The 22,556-nt window shown below is 47.0% G+C and overlaps 1 protein-coding gene across 8 annotated transcripts in view; it reads right to left on the bottom strand.

Annotated features, from left to right (window-relative positions):
- Positions 1–22,556, bottom strand: part of CPNE1 (copine 1) — a 97,212-nt gene that overhangs the window by 40,796 nt on the left and 33,860 nt on the right. For 7 of the 8 annotated variants that reach the window (XM_030532791.1, XM_030532792.1, XM_030532795.1 and 4 more), the window contains 2 exons: positions 9,644–9,772; positions 8,204–8,383 (listed from right to left, as the gene is read on the bottom strand). In XM_030532791.1, the coding sequence (XP_030388651.1) occupies positions 8,204–8,383; positions 9,644–9,772 (309 nt within the window). Of the gene's footprint in view, positions 1–8,203; positions 8,384–9,643; positions 9,773–15,771; positions 15,858–22,556 lie in introns of those variants that run through there. The other variant, XM_030532794.1, reaches the window with a different exon arrangement.

Raw genomic sequence — 22,556 nt, 5'->3', positions numbered from 1 at the left:
CAAGGCTTAAGAATCTGCAGTGCTGTCCAAAATCTGAGCGGGACAGGGTGTGGTGCATGCTTTCAGAAGTCTTAAAAGAGCAACACTCTGATGTGGAAACTACGGAACCTGAACCCAAAAAGGAAAATCAACACACTGCTGGTGGCATCTGACTCAGATGATGAAAATGAACATGAGTCAGTCCGCTCTGCTTTGGATTGTTACCGAGTGGAACCTGTCATCAGCATGGATGCATGTCCACTGGAATGGTGGTTGAAGCATAAAGGGACATATGAATCTTTAGCGCATCTGGCACGTAAATATCTTGTGACATAGGGTACAACAATGCCATACGAATTCCTGTTCTTACTTTCGGGTGACATTGTGAACAAGAAACGGGCAGCATTATCTCCTGCAAATTGTAACCAAACTTGTTTGTCTGAGCGATTGGCTGAAGTAGGACTGAGTGGACGTGTAGGCTCTGAAGTTGTACATGGTTTTATTTTTGAATGCAATTATTTTTTGTATATAATTCTACATTTGTAAGTTCAACTTTCATAATAAAGAAGTTGCACTACAGTACTTGCATCATAGTATAATTCCCAATTCTGAACCTTAGCGTTCAAAATATGGGTACTAGCATGAATTCCCCTAAGCTTAATTACCAGCTTAGATCCTGTAGTGCTGTCACCAATTAGGACTTAGAGTAGAGTGCCTGATAAACTCTGGTCTCCCCCAAAACCTTCCCTGGGGACTCCCAAGAGCCAAATTCCTTGAGTCTCACAACAAAGGGGAATAAACCATTTCCCTTCCCCCTCCTCCCCTCCAGGTGTTCCCTCCCTGGGCTCCTGGAGAGATATACAGATTGAAGCTCCGTGAATCTAAACAAAGGGATTCCCCCTTCTCCTTTCTTCCGTCCAGATCTTTCCCGCCCTGGGTACACTAGGAGATCACCGTGATTCAAACTCCTTGAATCACAACACAGAGAAATCAGGTGGGTTCCCCCCCTTTCTCTCCCCCTCCCTTCTCCTTCCCTGTTAAGTACAGATTCAATTCCCTTGAGCCTCAACAAGGGGAAAAATCAGACAGGTCTTAACAGCAAAACTTTTAATAAAAGAAAAAAAGAATAAAGAAAATCACTGTAAATTCAGGATGGAATATTACAGGGTCTGTCAGCTTATAGAAACTGGAGAAAAAGATTCCTCCAGCAGAAATACAATTTAAAATACTTCCAGCCAAATACACATTAAATCTCTACCAGCCAGATACACATTTGCAAATAAAGGAAAAACAATCAAAAAGACTAAACCGCCTTTCTACCTTTTGTACTTACTAAATTGGAATAGAATATTAGAGAGCCTGTAGGTACATGTGGTTACTCTCAGAACCCAGAGAGAACAAAGCAAAACCCAAAAACACAAACAAAGGCTTCCCTCCACCGAGATTTGAACGTATTTTGTCTCCTGATTGGTACCCTGGTCAGGTGTTTGGGTCCCTGTTTGTTAACCCTTTACAAGTAAAAGAGACATTAACCCTTAACTATCTGTTTATGACAACTTGTATTAGGGGAATTGAAAAATACTATTTTTTTTTACAGTGCAAATATTGTAGTAAAAAATAAACAAAGTGAGCACTGTACACCGTATTCTGTGTTGTAATTGAAATCAATATATTTGAAAATTTAAAAAACATCCAAAAATATTAAATAAATGGTATTCAATATTTTTTAAACAGTGCAATTAATCGTGATTCATTTTTTTAATCGCTTTACAGCCTTATTACAAATATTGGACGTGTGACCTTTATTTTTGCTTTATAATAACAAAGACAGCCTGAAAGAAGTTGTTTGTTTGGGGTTTTAAGATTTTTTTCTGCTTATTCTGTACCTAAGAAAAAAATTAGAAGTATCTTCTCCCCTGGTTTTGCTAGAGGACATGTTGGGGGTCACAGCACATGTACACAGTTAGCTCTCACACTTTAATGGAAAGAGCAGGAAAGTTTGGATTTTTAATTAAAGATTTCCTCTCTTCACAGTGTTAATCACTGAAGCTAAATAGGTGTAAAAAAAATTAAAAAATAGTTTTTCACAGTATGACAAAATCTCATCGCCTCTTCAGATGTAATAATTTCACTAGTTTTCCAGTCAGACAGAACATGAATTTCTAATTTAAAAAAAATGCAGAAGACTATACTATAAAAACTTTAAAACTTTACTTAGGCAAAAGCCCAGCTTCCAGCGTACCCCCTTCCATGGTTGGTCATCTTTAAACAAGTCACAAAATGTAAAATATTTTCTGCCAGCAGAGAGAGTGAAGACAATTGTTGCAATTAAAATGTGCATTGAAACTCATGTACTGTACATATGAAAATACATAACTAAGCATCTCAGGGCTTGTCTACATCAGAAAGTTGCAGTGCTGGTGAGGGAGTTACAGCGCTGCAACTTTGAAGGTGTACACATCTGCAGGGCATCACCAGCGCTGCAACTCCGTTTGCAGTGCTGGCCGTACTCCCGTTTTGTCTCGGGTGTAGAGGATCCAACGCTGGTGATCCAGCGCTGGTAATCCAATGTAGACACTTACCAGCGCTTTTCTTGACCTCCGTGGAAGGAGGAAGCCTCTGGTAATCAAGCTGGTCTCCTTTCCCGGTTTGCTCTCTCGTTCCCGGAACCCCGAGCAAGCAGGTCTCCTTCCCTGCGGTTTGCAGGGTGGCTCCGGGAACGCGACCGCGGCGAAGCTGGTCTCCTTTCCCGGTTTGCTCTCTCGTTCCCGGAACCCCGAGCAAGCAGGTCTCCTTCCCTGCGGTTTGCAGGGTGGCTCCGGGAACGCGAGAGCAAACCGCGGCGAAGCTGGTCTCCTTTCCCGGTTTGCTCTCTCGTTCCCGGAACCCCGAGCAAGCAGGTCTCCTTCCCTGCGGTTTGCTGGGTGGCTCCGGGAACGCGAGAGCAAACCGCGGCGAAGCTGGTCTCCTTTCCCGGTTTGCTCTCTCGTTCCCGGAACCCCGAGCAAGCAGGTCTCCTTCCCTGCGGTTTGCAGGGTGGTTCGGGGAACGCGAGAGCAAACCGCGGCGAAGCTGGTCTCCTTTCCCGGTTTGCTCTCGCGTTCCCGGAACCCCGAGCAAGCAGGTCTCCTTCCCTGCGGTTTGCAGGGTGGTTCGGGGAACGCGAGAGCAAACCGCGGCGAAGCTGGTCTCCTTTCCCGGTTTGCTCTCTCGTTCCCGGAACCCCTGTTCACTGTTTGCCATATTGTAATTCAAACCCCATTTTAAAAAGCACACTCCATTTTGTAAAAGCTTCCTCCAACTTTCATTTTTGCAAATCCTGCTGTACTCTTATTAGTTTAGTTTAGATATGACTGAGGTATGTATGGATGATGGAATCAACCTCCAGCCCTAGCTTGTCCTGATGAAATAGAGTTCAAACTCCACCGGCTGAAGATGTAGACAAGAGCCCTAACAAAGTAAGAAGAGTCCACCCTAAAAAGAAAAGGTACAATAGAAGGAAGATAAAAGCCAGGTCCGAGGCTGAAAGTCACGTCCACAATTGACGGGTGATCAATCACCAAACCCAGAGGCAGCGTGACACAGTAAGACCTATAGACTCTGGATTCAAACTAAAGCATACAAAAAGGATGGGTGAGATGGAAGACTTTGGAGGATAACATTCTGCTGCCAACATGGAAGGGCATCATTGCATGCCCAACAGAGACCCAGCTTGTCTTTGTGCCCGGCTTTCCTGGCCAGTTAGCCGCCACAAGCTACGAACCCAAGTTGCAAAATCAACTCAAGCTATGTTCAGAACTGGTAACTATGCAGCAGCTGCAGAACATCTGATGGACGTGTGTGTGTCCGCGCACATGTGTGAATGTGTGTGTATATAGGTATTAGGTATAATGTGTGTATAAGGATTAAAATATTAGTTATTGGTCATAAATCAAATTGTTATCATAATAAATGTGGCATCTTTGTCTTCCCCCTGAAAAGATCCTGTGTAGTTTTGTCTGTATAACATGTGCAGGCTGCTGCGTCGCCCCCAGGCGTGCCTTCAAAAGGCTTGCTCAGAGCCTAACGATGGCCTTGTCAAGCCCTGGTCCTGGCCAGGTGAAGGATGGGGAGGCTTGCGCCTGCCATTCCTGCCTGGGGCAGGGGGTTAGAAATGCTGTAGGGGCTGTGGCTTAAAATGTTTCCATGGGGTGGCAATGGTACGCATGCCCAATGATTTCAGCGTCACCTGCAAATATTTTAGGCTGTGAAGCCTGGAATAAGTTTGCTCTGCAAATAGGCCCATGCTATCAAAGGGCAGGTCCTGGATAGTTTGTTGGACTTCAAGAGGAAGACCGGACTCCTGGAGCCAGGAGCTCCTTCTCATGGCTATGCCAGAGGACATGGTCAGCGCGGCCAAATCCACAGCATCCAGTGAGGCCCATAAAGAAGTTCGTGCCACCACCTCGCCCTCATCCACTATTGCCACAAACTCTGCTCTAGAGTCCGCTGGCAGAAGCTCCTTGAATTTCATCATGGATTCCCATGAATTAAAATTGTATCTGATGAGAATTGCTTACTGGTGAGCAATCCTCAGCTGGAGCCCTCTGGTCAAGCAGACCTTCCAGCCAAAGAGGTCCATCTTTTTGGAGTCGGGCCCTGTCTCTCTCTCTCTCGTTTACTGTCACCACAAGTGAGCAGGACTGTGGGTGAGAGAATAAGTACTCATAGCCTTTATCAGGTACGAAATAGTCCCTCTCCACACCCCTGGGTGTTGGGGTGACAGAGGCAGGGATTTGAAACGAGATTTTGTAGTGGCTTGAATGGCCTTTATAAGGGGCAGTGTTATCCTGGATGGCCCTTCAGGGTTTAAAATGTCTACCATTGGGTCCTCTGACTCGACCACCTCCTCAGCTTCGAGTGCCATATTGCAGTCAATACTGCGCAGCAGGTCCTGCTGCACCCTGTTAGCAATAGGGGGTGGCCTGGAGGAGGAAGACCCTGCCACAGTTTCGTCAGGTGATGGCAACGACAACGACGAAGGTAGAGGCAGCACCAGGCCCTCGTGGCTCTCCGGAGTCATCCTGCTTGGCACCATGACTCTCGATGCTGACTGCAGCCTTGGTGCCAATAGCGGGTGCAGGAGCTGGACCCACCTCTGCACCGCAAACGGACACGGTCTTGGAGCCCCAAGGTGTGAGGTGGTCCCTAGCTAGCAGAGGTGCACGTCCTTCTGAGGCCACAGACTGGGAATGCCTGTAGACTGTGCCCTGGGCCTGATGGTAGGCCCACAGGGTCCAAAATGGCCATTGCGTAGGTCTCTGCCACTGTGCCTGGCACAGCACCATCCTGGTATCCTGCCTGTGCCTGTCCGACCGGTGCCGACTGTCTCTCGAATAGTAGGACTCCGCTTCCAAGTCCGATGATGGAGACCTGGAGTGCAAAGACCACAGCAGTGCTGAGTGGGATGGTGCCGGAGAACAGTGCCATGCAGTTGGTGCCAGAGAGTGGTGCCATGTGGATGGAGTTGGGGAATGGCGCCACTGGGCCAGTATCAGGGAACAGTGCTGCGGAGAGCAATGCCTCAGGGAAGGTGGACGCCTCATCACAGCAGGTTTGCCTTTAGACCGTGCCACGCACTGTGGCCCAGGAGGCCCATCCCAGCTGGCGGGTGACTGTGGAGTCGTCATGGCAATCAAGTCCCTTGTGGCTTCAAAAGCATCCGGGGTGGAAGGGAGTTATAGCTCCTTCAGCTGGCACTTGTGGTCAGGAGAGTCCACTGGCACCAGACTCAACAGCCCATTGCGGGACCCAAAATCAATAGTGCTGGCTCCTGTGTTGAGAGTGCTGGGTGCTCCTGTGCAGGATGCACTCCACAGCATTGTCCAAGCCGGCAGCTCTCAATGCCGGCAAGAACCAGCCCCTGCCTGTTTTCTTACGCTGCTTATGTGGCACCAGGGAGCATGAGTGGTGCTGCGCTGCTTCTACAGCTTTGGTGCAGTGGAGTGCTGGTGCCGAGGGTCTCTATGGCCAGAGTCCTTCCTCAGCACTGTAACACACATGGAGGCCAGAGCACTCCGCAAGGACATGGTCGGTGCCTGACTGCAGTGAGCTGGTGTGGCTCCCCACCACCCCGGAGGAGGAAGAGCCCATCCGGCGGCCAGAGTGGGGGGAGCTAGGGAGCTCTGAGCCCGGCCCTCAGAAGGTCAGGCGGCGACCCGGAACTACAAAGGCCGGCCCTCAGAGCTCAGTAGGAGCCCAGCCGCTGGAGAGAGCAGACATCTCCAGTGAAGCCTGCGACTGGGAAGCTCCTGCGGCCCGAGGCGACTGTCCAGCCTGGCCGGGCCTGCCCTGCGCCCGCTATCCGGAGGAGTTGCCGGACCTGCCGACCAACCCCTGCCCCGACGAACCCATGCTCTTGGATCCCCCAGAGGCCAAGAGTAGGACCCAGTTAGGGCCTGAGGGGGAGTGTGGAAGTGGCCTGGGGGCAGCCAACCCCAGTCTGGCTGCAGCAATACCAGAGCCTATGTCGGTGTGTTGTGGCCAGGATCTCCACTGACTAAGTAGCGGATCTTCGGCCGCTGCTAGGGCCCCGGGCTGGGACGCAATGGAGTGGGAGGACCTGCGTTCCCCCTGCCACCTAACTCCTGGTTGGCAGACTCCCAGTCTCCCTGGCCTGAGGAGGTCGGAGCCTGTTGTTACTGCTCAGCCCTGCCTCAGCATTTGTTGCCCTGTCCTGACCTAGGGCCTGGGCTTAAAACTATTGCCTGAGGGCCTGAACCCAGACTTAGCGGTGTAGCCCCCGGACCAGGCTAACCGCAGTTCAGCCATCTAGAGCAAGGGCTACCAAGGAGAGGCCCCCTGGCCGGGCCAATTCCCCAGAACCAACTGGGTGTAGTGAGCCAGCGTGGCTCCTCACCGCCCCGGAGAGGGTCGAGCCCCAGCGAACTCTTGTACACTGATCCTGACAGCCCAGGGCCGGTTGGGGACAATGGTCTACTTCAGCCTGAAGTCCCGCTCTTTCTTCTTCCTGGGGCAGAACCCATCACAAATCTTACACCGGTCTGTTTGGTGCACCTCTCCCAGACACTTGAGACAAGAATCATGGGGGTTGCCCACTGCGACGGGCTTGTGGCAGATTCTGCAGTGTTTAAATCCTTTGGATCGAGGCATGCCCTGAAGCCCAAAGGTAGACAGGATGGATTTGGGGGGGAGAATCCCCCACTCCTACTAACATTAACTAGTTATAACTATAACTACAACTACAGAAGAGGCTATGAAAACTGTGAAACTATGAAGACTAGGGGAAGCACTTGCGAAAGCAAGCAACTGCAGTTCTAATGACGCTCACTAGCGGTAAGAAGGAACTGAAGATGCAGCGGGTCGGCAGGGGCCTATATTCACTGCCATGAAGGCTCCACTCCAGGGTGCTCGACAGCTGACCTGATGGGTGCTGCTAGGGAAAAACCTTCCAAAGACTGATGGCCCGAACCCAGACACAGTTCGGCCAGCTACAGCAAGGGCTACGGAGGAGAGACCCCCTGGCTGGGCCAATGACATGCATCCGACGAAGTGGGTATTCATCCACAAAAGCTCATGCTCCAATACGTCTGTTAGTCTATAAGGTGCCACAGGACTCTTTGCTGCTTTTATGGATCCAGACTAACACGGCTACCCCTCTGATACTTCCAAAGACTGTGCACACATACCTAATTGGAATTGAAATGAGCAAGCACTCAAAGAAGAACTGATTATTTCTGGTCACCATGCCCTTCAAGGTTTTAGGACTCCAAGCCACTTCAGACTTAACTAGTGGCACACACTCTTTTTCTAAGGCCTGCCCTACTTTTAATTAAGTTGACATAGCTACGGCTAAAAAATGCACACCCTGGAATGACTTAGCTTTGCTGACCTAAGGCCTGGTGTAGATGCAGCTAGGTGGACAGAAGGTAGGCACCTAGCTACCGCTGCTAGGTGGATTACCTACAGCAACAGAAACCCCCTTTTTGTTACTGTTGGAAACGTCTACACTACTGTGCTACAGCAGCATAGCTACAGTGCCGTAGCTGTGCCACTATAGCACCCATAATGTAGACATGGTCTATATAAGATCAGTTGAAAGGATTTAATTCTTTCACTTCAAGTATGTCAAAGCTTCGGACACCTAAGTTTCTCCTGTTTTCAGATTTAAACCTACATTTATCACGACTCTGCAGAACATTAGAGATGAAATTTCTGCAAGTACCTGTCCCAGTGTACACTCAACCCCTCCAAGGTAATCATCATCATTTAAGTCATAGGACTTGTTATCGATATCATATACGCCAAACTTCAGCTTCTGCACTTTCTCAAAGTAATAATCAATGAGCAGCTTCTTGGAGAATTCAGGCTTCTGGCAGTTCTTTATCTTTTCAGTTCGATCCAACTATGCAAGAAAGAGATGGAGATGATCACTATATATAAACATATTAACCACACTTCCCATAAAACTCTTTATATCCCTCACCCCCAAACACTTCTTCACTGGCCTTTATATGCACCATATCTGAGGGTCCAGGCTGCTAACTCTAGCCACTGACAAAGAGCCTGCTGACAGCTCTGCAACTTTGTAGTCCCCACATGTTAATAAAGAAACTATATAATCAATGGCCATTAAATTTGGCTTAGAGATAATCTGAAATTTGAGGAAAAAAGCCACTGACATACTATGGACAAATTATTTGGTGGCCTCAGAATGCAGCCACCAACTCTTGATCACATTTTTTCCTAAAATATTTAATTAGCTTTAGGAAAACAAATAAATACGCACAGCCATCTCACTGTAATTTATTCATTGTTAACTGATAAGTCTGCTATGAAAAGCTGATATCAACAAACATACAAGTATCACTTTTCACAGCAGATTTACTCAGCCCCACAAGTCTGGGGACAACTTAAGCCCTGGATGAGGGAATCAGGGGAGGAAGCAGGGGCCAGGGACAATGGGAATGATGGTTTGGTAGCCGGGGGCTGGAGCCAGAAGCCCCGCAGGGGACGGAACCCAAAGCCACGTGGCCGGAACCTGAAGCCAGAGCATGCCTCCCCCGCAACCCCTCAGGCTGAAGCTAAAAGCCTGAACCCCAGCATCCCTGGAAAGGTGGGGGAACTCACCGGCTGCCCGCTCCTCCAGCATTGTGCCTCAGCTGTCTCCAGACGAGGGCAGGACCCAACCCCTGCTGGAAGCCTCAGCAACCAAACACCAAAGTTGTGCATCTAGGAGCACCAGGGAGAGGGAGGGGCCGCTGCTCCCTCTTCCCTCCCCCATCACAGCCCAAGAGGCTGTGGCCCCAAGAAAAGCCCCTGGTGGCCGCATTTGAGAAACGCTGTACTATGTGCTGATTGCCCACCTCACAGGGGAAAAGCAGCAGCACATGGCACATCCTAACAGAAAAACAAACATTCCTGTTGTTTCTCCAAGTTAATAAGCAAATGATTCTTACTCCATCACACTTGAGAGACATGAACTTTAGAAGTCACAACATTTTTGACCAAATATTAATTTGTAAATATTTGCAGGATTTAATTAAGCAAATTACACAATTACTAGGAAGAATAACAAGTGGAAATATTTACAGTTAGGTCATATTCTGAAAATACATATTTCTGTATGATAATGCAAAACTGGAGATTATAGGCTACTTTTTACCTCTGCCCATTGATCACCTCCCACATTTTGGAGTAAGACACACAGAGGGTCAGATTTTGAACCAACATCTTTGTCAATGAGATTCTCACAGGATATGGACAATTCCACCTTAGTCACACACTGAGCCATCTGCAGAAAAAAGAGTTCAGAAAAGGAATAAATGTAAGTGTTGATAAAGTACTTATCAATAAAACCACATCCCTCACATTCATAACAGTGACACATAGCAAGCCACGCAGCACAGCAAACAGAACCTAAGTAGGATAAATACACCTCAGCTAGAGGATGCTTGGGAGCATCTCCCAAGAATTTCTCTTATGATTTTAGAAGGAGACAAAGCTCACAAGTTGATTCTCAATTCCAGTGTTTATATTCTGGGTACCTGTAAAACAAGGATTCCATTTCATTCTTGAAAATTGTACACAAGGCTTGAAATACACAATCATTTAGAAAGATTAATTTACAAAGTCCGGGATACACACTTTTAACACACTTAAAAACTTCCTTCACCAAATAATGGCACTCCACCAGAGAAGTAAATTGCATCATGGAACAGACCACCCCAATACCCCGAGAGAATCTGCCTGAACTCCCTCATTGCACATCCCACATTCTCATCTATGACCCCACAGCGAAACCCATCATCAAACAGTTACAATCCATACTCAATGGAGATTACATCCTGACAGAAATCTTTCCTCAACTCCCTCTTCTGGCCTTCAAACAAACCCCCAACTTCAGCAAGCTCATCATAAGAAGCAAGCTCCCCTCAGAGCAGGGTACCTCAACTCAAAGAGGTACCAGACCCTGCCCGAACAGATACAAAACCTCTAAACATATCTCCACTGCTACAATGATCAATAACCCACACAACACACATTTCAACATTCGTGGGTCCTATACATGCCTACCATAACACTGCCATGGGTGCACAGGTTCAGTGCTCTGAAACCACTCTGAATAAAGTTGCCAACTTTCTCATTAAACAAAACCAAACACACTTGCCCTGCCTCCTGCCCTGAGGCCCCACTCCTGTCCCTCCCCTTCTCTGAGGCCTCACCCACACTCACTCCAGCCCCGCTCCCTCCATCACTCGCTCGCTCCATCTCGCTGGGGCAGGAGTGAGTGAGGGCTACAGTTAGGGGTGCAGGCTCCGGGGTAGGGCCAGAAATGAGGGGTTCAGGGTGCGGGAGAAGGCTCCAGGTTGGGGCAGGGTGCGACAGTTCTGGCTGGGGGTGAGGCATTTGGGGTGCAGGATGGGGCTCTGGGCTGGGACCCAGGGGTTTGGAGTGTGGGAGAAGGCTCAGGGCTGGGGCAGGGGGCTGGAGTGCAGGAGAAGGTGCGAGCTCTGGGAGGGAATCTCGGTGTGGGAGGAGGCTGGGGTAGGGGTGCAGGAGGGGGTTGGCATAAGGAATTGGGTGCAGGCTCTGGAAGGGGGCTCAGGGCTAGGGTAGGGAGTTGGGGTGCGGGACTGGGGTCTGGGAAGAAGTTAAGGTGAGGGAGGGGGTTCCGACGTAGGGCAGGGGGTTGAGGTACAGACGGCGGCTGGGCGGCGCTTACCTCAGGCTGCTCTGGGTGGGTGGGATAACGGGGCTAAGGCAAGCTTCCTGCCTGACCTGGCTCCGGGGTGCTCCTGAAAGCGGCCTGCATGTCCGACTCCTAGACACAGGGGCGATCAGGTGGCTCTGCACAGTGCGTGCTGCCTGTGCCTGCAAGCGCCACCCCCGCAGCTCCAATTGGCTGTGTTTCCTGGCCAATAGGAGCTGCGGAGCCAGCGCTACACAGAGCTTCCTGATTGCTTTTGTGCCTAGGGGCTGCACATGCCAGCTGCTTCTGGGGAGTGCACAGAGCCAGGGCAAGCAGGGAGCCTGCCTTAGCCCTGCTGTACCACTGACTAGATTTTTAACGGCCCAGTCAGAGTTTTGACCGGAGCTGCCAAGGTCTCTTTTTGATCGGGCGTTCTGGTCGAAAACCGGATGCCTGGCAACCCTAATTCTGAATGATGTTCAGACAGGACCCTCTTGTAGTGAGACAACGCCTCAGGGCATAATCTCACTAGGGCAAGCCTCCTCTGCTTCAGCGCCTTCTGGGTCTGACCTGATGCTGTGAGCTCCCTGCAGTGAGCCCACCTCAACAGGACACCAGGAGAAGCCTTACGTGCCTCCAAAGAGGCCATGCACCCTCAACTTCCGCAGTCAGCAGTGACTTTCAGACAGTGTTGCAAACCAGAAGGTTTATTAGTTGTCTGGAATACAGCGTAGAACAGATCTTGTTAGCACAGAAAGCAGAAAGATTCAGCAACGTCCATCGTGGGGACACCGAGACCCCTAGGCTCCTCCTGCCCCGAGTCCCAACCAGGAGACTGATCAGCATCTAGCAGTGCCTCAGTCATGCCCAGTTGCCCCATCTCCATCCTTTGTCTCTTTCCCAGCAAACTAGTCACCTGGCCTTCACCTCTCTCTTTGTTTTCTCATGTGTTGCAACTGGCTGGTTTCTTGCAGAGGATCAGCCCCGGCCATCAGTTGCCAGGATACAGACTGTCTGGTCATTGTCTGGGCCCAGGCAGTTAGAGTGCAGTCACAACTGCTCTCTAGGGGTCTCTGCAATGATCACACACCATTGTCCCACTACCTAGATACCTGTGAAACACACAAGAGAAACTGAGGCACCACAACAGTCATACAAAACAATAAGAAAATTCCCATTTTGTCAGTGGTGTACCTCGTCCAGTACACTAAATGCCCCAGCAACCACCATGTGAGTGAAATGAAACAGGCACTATACTCTTAAGTGAATTCACACAGAAAAATGATGAGACAAACATCGTATCACCCAAGTGTGAACATTTTTCATAAATCACTCCAGACCTGACCTTTCAGTACTTAGCCTCAAAGGAAACCTGCACAACACCTTCAAAAAGCTGAACTTGTATTCATAACTCAACTCGACACCAAAAACTATGAACTTAAGACACTGGATTTATAGCTCTGTAAAACTATCTGTAACTCACTAACTCTTCTTTGTCCTATGACTCTAGAGATGTTAATTGCACACTTCATATGAATCGTTTCTTGCAACATGTGTTAACTCCTTTTCAGTTCCATCCTTTTATTTAGATGCGACACTGAGGCCTCATCTACACTACATGTAAGCGACCTTACATCGACCAAACTGTGGGCTTGTCTACATCAGAAAGTTGCAGCGCTGGTGAGGGAGTTACAGCGCTGCAACTTTGAAGGTGTACACATCTGCAGGGCACCACCAGCGCTGCAACTCCCTGTTTGCAGCGCTGGCCGTACTCCCGTTTTGTCTCGGGTGTAGAGGATCCAGCGCTGGTGATCCAGCGCTGGTAATCCAATGTAGACACTTACCAGCGCTTTTCTTGACCTCCGTGGAAGGAGGAAGCCTCTGGTAATCAAGCTGGTTTCCTTTCCCGGTTTGCTCTCTCGGTCCCGGAGCCACCCAGCAAACCGCAGGGAAGGAGACCTGCTTGCTCGGGGTTCCGGGACCGAGAGAGCAAACCGGGAACGCCGCGGTTTGCTCTCTCGGTCCCGGAGCCAGCCAGCAAACCGCAGGGAAGGAGACCTGCTTGCTCGGGGTTCCGGGACCGAGAGAGCAAACCGGGAAAGGAAACCAGCTTCGCCGCGGTTTGCTCTCTCGGTCCCGGAACCCCGAGCAAGCAGGTCTCCTTCCCTGCGGTTTGCTGGCTGGCTCCGGGACCGAGAGAGCAAACCGCGGCGTTCCCGGTTTGCTCTCTCGGTCCCGGAACCCCGAGCAAGCAGGTCTCCTTCCCTGCGGTTTGCTGGCTGGCTCCGGGACCGAGAGAGCAAACCGCGGGGAAGCTGGTTTCCTTTCCCGGTTTGCTCTCTCGTCCCGGAACCCCCCTTGAAGCCGCCCAACAGCGCTGCAGTGTGGCCACATCTAACACCACTTGCAGCGCTGGTTGCTGTAAGTGTGGCCACTCTGCAGCGCTGGCCCTATACAGCTGTACTAATACAGCTGTAACAACCAGCGCTGCAAAATTTTAGATGTAGACATGGCCTGTGTAAGCATCTACACTAAAATGTCCCTTCCGCCATTGTAAGTCACCCACTATACTGACTTAACTCCATCTCTGTGAGCAGTGTAGCACTTCCGTCGATGTAGTTAGGGTGATGCACAGACACTGTGTTACTTACATTGCTTGTTACCGCCCAGAGCCCCACTGCTCTGGGGCTCCGGCTGCTAGTGCCCCACTTAAATGGGTACAAGCACTCTTGGTGAGGATGCGCACCACTGACAGAAAGAGCGTAGTGTGGACACAAAGAGCCAATTTAATTACTGCAGTAGCTGTATGTCAACCTAACTTAAGCCAACTTAATTCTGTAGTGTAGACATGCTCGAGTACCTCTCCTAGACCCAAAGAGCTCTATGTAGGCATGCCTCTCTCACCAACAGAAGATGGCCTAATAAAAAAAAAATTTACCTCACCCCCCCCCTTGTCTCTCTAATCTATTAATTTGGCAGGAATTAAAATTAACAAGGCAGTGAACAGACCAACAGAGTGGCATTGCAACAGAATATTCTGATATACAAACTTCAGAACAAGAGTTCTCTTACTTGAAAAATTACAGTAAATATAATTTGTATTAATTGATACCTCATGTCCAGTAACAGACCTTGCAACCACTGCATTCTCTAAGAAAATAAAAGCAACTTTAACAAAGTAAAATTCCAGGTTACTAAATATATTTTCACCATAAGCACTAAAACAGAAATGTCTCAATATTTTATTCAACAAAATATTATTTAGCAAACAAACAAACATTGAATGCAATGGCTAGCTAGGATTAACACCAGCAGATTTTTTTAAATTTGACAATTTCATGTCTTGTAAATACAGTCTAAAGACAAAGTGAACCACAGCTAACCTTAAGTTTACAACTAAAATTCTGCTAGCAATCTTTTTAAAATTTCTTACACTGTCACGGATGAAGAAAATCTATAGACAATACAATGTTTAAAGTACAGGAATAAATATAATTTAAAAGCAAATATCCCCTTATCTGAGATTGTTTATTGTAAATTCACATACCAGGCTTATTCCCATTCCTCCTGAGAAAAAGGAGAAAGACGATCCTCTACCTATGGATACTTATAGTCTAAGAATCTTTTTCCACCCCCAAGTTTACATTTTTTCTGATGTTGCTCTGTTACTAAGAGCTCTCAACTGTGTGTGTCTGGACAAGTTGAATTTCGTTAAAGCTAATCTTTTCCCTTTATATATCAATTGTGTGTGCTTGTATGTCTTTCAAGGTTCTACAAATCAGTGAATGAGATTATGTCCTCGTGCAACAAGTCTTCAGAGTCTTATTCTGGCTCAAAACTGTTTGCAATATTGAACTGATAGCCATGATGTAAAAACAGGGTTGCAGGCTAACCTGGCAATCCATGACTATGTGTGTAGTTTTACATTGCATTTTACAGCGTTCCAGATCTCTCTTTTAGGAGCTAGAGAACCCTTTGTAGAATATAATCAGTTATCTAATTCCCAGTTTGCTCTCCCTGCAGTATTTTGTTGTTTCAGTCCGAGGGTGACCTATGCCAACTGTCCAGCCTGCCAAGTACTCCTTTTGTGACATCGCAAAGCAAAGCCTCAGCTGGCAGAGGCTGAGCCCTCCTGGTGCACGAGAGGTCTGAAGTACAAATGGAAAATCCCGTGCAGACTAGCACAAATTTAACACCAGCCTCTACTAAGCAAACATCGGGCTCGATGAGATCCACTTCTGCAAACAATGAACGCGGCGCTCCGGGACAGCCGGGGCACACAACCGGTTACGTAAGGCGGCCCGTGCTCGCGGGATGCTCAGGCCCAGCCAGCGCCGCTCCGGGAGGCGGAGAGGAGCCCGGAGCAGAAAGGGAGGGAGGCTGGCTGCCTCTCACCCCCTCCTGCGCCCCAGCGCACCGACACGGAGCCGCAACCACCTCCAGCTATGGCGGCCAGCCCCGGGAGGCCGCTCCCGCCGACACCCGCAACGGGCACAGCCCGCACTGCGCTCTCCCCGGGGCAGCAGGGGGGGGGCAGACTTGGCCCGCCGCCGTCTGCCCCCAACACCCCGCGCGCTGTGGGGCGGCCCGGCCCGACCCACCTCCGCTCTTCGCGCGCGATCCGCACCCCGCACAGCAGCGACCAAGGTGTGGGGTCTGGGCGGGCCAGCGCGGCTCTGGCGTCTGCCCTCCCAGCTCCTCCCCGGGGCGGGGACGCTGCTCCAGGCGGCCTGGCTCGGGGGAGGAGAACGCTGCCCAGCCCGCCCGGATCGCCGCAGGCGCCGGACCACGAACTCCAGAGTCTGTTCTGCCTGCAGGAGAAAACTCCCTCCAGCCCCGGCGAGGGGCACTGCCAGCTCCTTGGGCGGCTCCCAACAGCGACGGGAAGGGGCAGGCTATTGGGAGGCGCAGTCGGGGTAGCGGCTGAAGAGGGGGCAAGGATCCCAGTAACGGCGAAGAGGAACACTGGCAAGGGTGGGCAGGAATATGCCGAGACTGAGAGCAGAAGCCGGGGAAAACGCGAAGGTTGTAGCTTCCATTGCTGACAGTGAGTGAGCCGCGCCTATTCGCTCCATGCCTGAGCTAACTGACCAGTTTGACTTAAATAAACACTAGTTCGAGGAAAAAGGAGGACTACAAGTGGCCCTTAGAGACTAACATTTATTTGGGTATAAGCTTTCATGGGCTAAAACCCACTTCATCAGATGCATGGTGTGCAAAATACAGTAGGAACATATATACACACACACAGAGAACATGAAAAAATGGGTGTTGCCTTAGCTAAGGAAACTAATCAATTAAGATAGGCTAGTATCAGCAGGAGAAAAAAACAACTTTCCTAGTGATAATCCGGATGGCCTGTTTCACACAGTTGACAAGGTGGTATGAGTAACCTTAGGGGGAAAATTAGCATGGGGAAATCCTTTTAATTCTGTGTAATGACCTATCCACGCTCAGTCTTTAGTCAAGCCTAATTTAATGTTGTCCAATTTGCAAATTAATTCCAGGTCTGCAATTTCTCGTTGGAGTCTGTTTAAGTTTTTTTGTTGGAGTACTGCAACTTTTAGGTCTGTAACTGAGTGACCAGGGAGGCTGAAGTGTTCTCCAACTGGGTTTTTTTTTTTTTGAATGTCATAGTTCTTGACATCCAATTTATGTCCATTTATTCTTTTGCACAGAGACTGTCCAGTTTGGCCAATGTACACGGCAGAGGGGCATTGCTGGCACATGATGGCATATATCACAGTAGTAGATGTGCAGGTGAACGAGCCTCTGATGGTGTGGTTGATGTGATTAGGTCCTATGATGGTGTCCCTTGAATAGATACGTGGACAGAGTTGGCAACGGGCTTTGTTGCAAGGATAGGTTACTGGGTTAGTGTTTTTGTTCTGTGGTTGCTGGTGAGTTTTTGGTTCAGGTTGGGGGGGGCTGTCTGTAAGCAATGACTGGCCTGTCTCCCAGGATCTGTGAGAGTAAGGGATCATCCTTCGGGATAGGTTGTAGATCCTTGATGATGTGTTGGAGAGGTTTTAGTTGGGGGCTGAAGGTGACGGCTAGTGGCGTTCTGTTACTTTCTTTGTTGGGCCTGACCTGGAGTAGGTGACTTCAGGGTATTCTTATGGCTCTGTCTTATGGCTCTGTCAATCTGCTTCTTCACTTCAGCAAGTGGGTATTGTAGTTTTAAGAATGCTTGATAGAGATTTTGTAGGTGTTTCCAATCTCTCAGACAGAGACAGACAGACAAATCAGAGGCTAAAATGACCCTAGGGCTCGAGTCAAGCTAATGGGTGTTCTGGGAATGCAGGTGTTTAGGGAGGAGGGTGGTGATGATGTCAGAGTCATCCAGAAGCCGTGCATTCCTCCTTACAAATATAGCCCTGGATGAACAAAGCATTTACTAGAGCTCTTTAAGTGCTTGTGACGTCAATGACTGCAGAAAAATCTAGTTGAACTGAAATCTTAAATGAAGTTTTCTTACAGAGCTGGTTTTGGGAGAAGGAAGTTTTCTTGTTTCCTTTCTTCAGCCCTCAAATTCAGATAAGAAAATAGGTTCAGACTAGCGGAGTTGGCTCCAAGGGAATAGAAAATCTCTCCTGCTGAACCCCCACAAAATTTGAGGATTGTGCCTGAAAACTAAATATACATGTTCTGAAACTGTTGGGCCATACAGAGTTCTCTACAGTGTTTAATGCTAGAGTAGATATCTGAAATATTAACCACAACAAATACTTTATGGTACTTTAAGCAGTTTTCTCCCTTTCTTGAGTCTTTCAATTTGAAGAAATTAGTTAAAATCTTAATCCGCCATTGTGGGTCAGATTGGTGGGTATGAAATATACAAAAAAGAAAATGATCAGGCAAACAAGAAGTTTTCCATTCTAGAGCCCCGTCACATCTGACAAAATTTATGAAGGGATGTGAAATAAGCGCCTAAAAGAGAGAGGATAACTACATAATAAAAAGAGCCACTAGGATGCTGAATGTAGACAGATTTTAAGAGATTTCTGAGGCAGTGCAGGTTGCGGCACACTCCTTGCAAATACCACTATCACCACATGGCTGCCTTGTAGGGTTGATAGGCTGCCTTGTAGGGTTGATAGAGATCTTGTAGGTGTTTCCAATCCCTCAGACAGAGACAAACAGACAGACAAATCAGAGGCTAAAATGATCCTACGGCTCAAATCAAGCTAATGGGTGTTCTGGGAACGCAGATGTTTAGGGAGAATGCATAAGAGCTTTCTGCCAGTGAAGTGATTAATCCTCACACAGATTAGCCAATAAACCCTTAGCAAAATTGGAACTTCAGCATGCTCTGGTCCAACTCAGAAGATTTCAAGCTTTCTTGTCCTCCTTTCTTGGGTGACAGGTTCTAAACATATCCTGCAGTGCCTTTGTGTATATCCAAAGTGTGACACTCTTGTGGTATTTCTATTTAAATTTATTTCTTCTTAGCTTCTTCTGTGGTGTTCATCACTACATTATCTGAGCATGAAAAAATACACGAGTCCAACACTCCTGTGAGGTATTATTGTTTTATAGATGAGAAACTGAAGTAGAAAAGTTGGTGACTTGCCCAAGTTCACATAGGAAGTCTGTGTCAGAGTCAGGAGTCTTACTTAGATCTACTGCTTCCAACTCCAGGCCTTTAATCTCAAGGCCATCCTTCTTAGGGAACTTTTAAGTAGACAGAGAGGAGTTACGTCTACACCAGCACTTAAGCAGTTGTCCTTGCTACTTCAGGGAAAAACACTGCTGAAAAGTGTCAGCGATGATTCAGTTTCCCACTGTAGACAAAGCTTGAACATTTGTTTTAATATTCAGCAGCTCACACAAATGTTCCTTGTGAACTGTTCTTAGACCTACTTGTCTAAGGTGATTTTCTTCCATCTTCTAAATTATTCCACTTGCTTTTGCAATAGAAATCTCTCTGCTGGTATCAAGGAGGCTTGGTCTAGAAATCTGTCCTGTTGCAAAAAGAATGAAAGTCCCATTTATGAGGAAAGGAGGATAGCACGGATTTCTTGGGCTTCACAGCTACTTTGGGGAATCCCCTGGACAAAATAGCTGCCAAACAGTTTGTCTTCAGAGTCCTTTGATGCTATTTGGTCTGTATTTATGCTTCCAAGGCAGAGCAAAAGGTGTCTGACTACCTTATTACATGCCGTGACATAAATAAGGCTTACAGGAAAATCTCTGAAAGCTATCTTTAACCTCTTGTCATTCCAAGACATGGAATACCTAAACTTGTCTATCCAAGCAATCATGTGGAGGGTGAGGTAGAACCAGTGGCTGAGACACACAGCGAAGAGTAAAAGCCTTAGAATTATGTTGAACGAATGACTTCTGTCTGTAATCCTCTGGGAAATGAATAACCACTGGCAGGTGATCACTATGTCTGACAGAGATCAGTTTTGGAAGAGTGACATAGCACTTCTTGTGTCTTGGAACGAAAATCTAGTTAACTTCTGTGGTAAAATTACCAGTTTTTAAATCTGCAATTGCTGTTCTGTTCACGTTCTGTACCCAGAAGAATTATAAAAAGAGATGCATGCCAGTAACCCAACTGAGCACTGTAACTGTCACTAAGATTTAATAAAATATATTCTTAACAGGTTGCAAAAAGTTGTTGCAAACTGTAGTAAACCAAATGTACAGTATTTGTAAATGAGGTTACTACAAGTGCTATAACAAAATATATGTTTGTTTAGCATTATCAGAATGGGGGAGAGTCTATTTAATCTTTCTGAGGACTGAGTCAGTACACATATAAAGCTACAGCTATTTAATCATTAGTCATCTTATTCAACTCATTGTAGCAAGTCATTTTAACAGAAAATTAATTTGTCTTTTAAGTGTGTTTTATAATTTAATACAGTTATTTCGCCAATCACTCAAGACTGAACATCATTTAACCCATATGTGATGGATATTAGTCGTGTTGCTTAATTCAGTACTGTACAGCACTCAGATCACAGTGTTGAGAGGGTATAAAAACTGATGTCCACTTTTTCCTAATGCTTCACTAAAATCTACAAGACACCTTAGTTTAATTCCCACATGTGAGTAAGCTATTATCCCATATTGCTATTACCGACCTTCCATGTCACATTCTTTGGTAGCATTCAACCACAAATGGGCTGTGCACACAGCCTCAATAGTCTACCATTACCTCTAACAAACTAATCAGTTTCTCTCAAGTCAGGCTAACAACAGAATTCAAGATCCTTTTTCCAAATCCACCTATTCACTGTACCTCCCCAACCCAGCATAGAGTATAGAACAGATTTAATCTCAAGTCTATGTAGTTCTTTGCAGCCCTAATATATTTACTCTGATTCCCCAGAGCAGACACTTCAGTGCAACTTTCTACAATGTCTGTCATTAGGAAAAAGAGAAGGGTAAAAAGGTCAGTTAGCCCAGGCTTTTTAGCCAGGATTCTGAAACTTTACATATTGCCAGCAGTAAAAATGCTACACAAAAAAGGAAATACTGGAAAGAGTAATTTCCACCTTCAGCCCCATTAGTGCACTCAGAGATACAGGACAAAGTAGAGCCTAATGAAGTAGAAGAAGAGGCTGCTCAGCAAACAGAACCATCTCTGTTTAGGCTTCAATAACAGGCATCCTTTGCAGGAAGACAACCATTACTCCTTGATTTGTGTTTGCACACAGTACAAATCAAATACATAAATGCGTGTTTCAAAATTGTAATAAAAGCGGACAAGCAAATATGAAACTGCCCCATCTCACAAAATGAAGACTTATTTGAATCTTTAAAGAAAAAAAGTGAAACTCAGCCCTACCCAAATGATCCCTCATGTTCCTACTTTCTCATTAAAATCACCAATATCTTAATTTAAACCACATGAGTTCAGATGCGTCAGTGATGGGCACTTAAAAATGTTATCATAATAGGATGCGGCCGCACCCAAAGTCTCCACCGGGTCCAGCTGTTGCTCACTTTTAGCTATGGTGTGAGGATTTGCCTTGAAAAGTATCTCAGATTGAACCATGTTTATCTGGGAAGTTCCAAAGCAGAAGAGATCTTTCTTTTCAGAGGGTAAGTGGCTTTTCCCATGAGAACATCATCTTCTGGGTCTAATCAAAGTAGAGTACCAAATGTAATGTTAAGTAAACAGGGTCTAGTGGAGAGAGAGCAAGACCTCACACCTAGTCCAGCTGCTCCTGAGGAAAGTAGAGAGGAGCCTTCCCTTGAAGACTATTCTTTCTGAAACAACTGTCATCTTAGTAGTAAGGGGAAAGATTTTATTGCCACTGGAGGCAGCATACAAGAGGACCAACTAGAGGAACAGTAATTCCTTCATAGGTTCAGATAAACATCCACACTTTTATCTAAATTGACAAACCTTGAGGCTCAACATGTGTTTATTTGTTACTGCCCAGCCGAAATCACCGGAGCTCTCATGCTAGTTTCCTCATCTGCTACGGTTCATTTTGGCAGTGACCAAAATCCATCTACATCTCATAGCTATTCAGTGCACTGTATTAAGTTAAATGATATCAGTCTAGTTCCTGAACATGTCTATCAGAAAATCATCATCATAACTTGCAACCTAATTATCAGTTCCAGCAGGAAGACCAAAGATTGCACAGTCCTATTGAGACTGGAGGGCCATATGGGTCAGATTGGAAGCACATGGCTGGAGTAGTTTGAGGAAGCCTGTACTTCTGCTGCCTGTATGTGAATAGAGGGCTCAAGGTCTGATGAAGGTATATTCACTCCAAACAGAAGTGTAAATATACTTTTGCAAGATACCCTACTTGCTCTTTTGCTACTTCATTCAGAATTCTAGAGTAGCCCACAGTAAGTCCTAGAATTCTTAAATCTTCACTTGTTTTAATAATAGGGTTCATTTTGGGGGAGCAATGTGGTTTCCTTGCTTTATCTCCCTAAGCCATATGTTTATGGAATCTACTCTCCCATTCTTCTTGGTAAAACAGTACAGCAGGAGTAGGCAACCTATGGCACGTGTGCTGAAGGCTGCACACAAGCTGATTTTCAGTGGCACTCACACTGCCCAGGTCCTGGCTACCATCTGGGAGGCTCTGCATTTTAATTTAATTTTAAATGAAGCTTCTTAAACATTTTGAAACCTTGTTTACTTTACATACAACAATAGTTTAGTTATATATTATAGATTTATAGAAAGAGACCTTCTAAAAATGTTAAAATTTATTACTGGCATACGAAACCTCAAATTAGAGTGAATAAGTGAAGACTCGGCACATCACTTCTGAAAGGTTGCCGACCCCTGCAGTACAGTATAAGTTAGTTACTGTATTACTTGTATCTTGAGCTTTTGCCATGATAAGTAATGGACTGATACAATATCTCAATATAGCAATCCCTTCAGTTCTTTTTTCTC

Source organism: Gopherus evgoodei, chromosome 14 (genome assembly GCF_007399415.2).
Source record: "Gopherus evgoodei ecotype Sinaloan lineage chromosome 14, rGopEvg1_v1.p, whole genome shotgun sequence".
Lineage (NCBI taxonomy): Eukaryota > Metazoa > Chordata > Testudines > Testudinidae > Gopherus > Gopherus evgoodei.
Note: the sequence above shows the minus strand (reverse complement) of the source record. Positions and strands in the feature narration are given on the sequence as shown.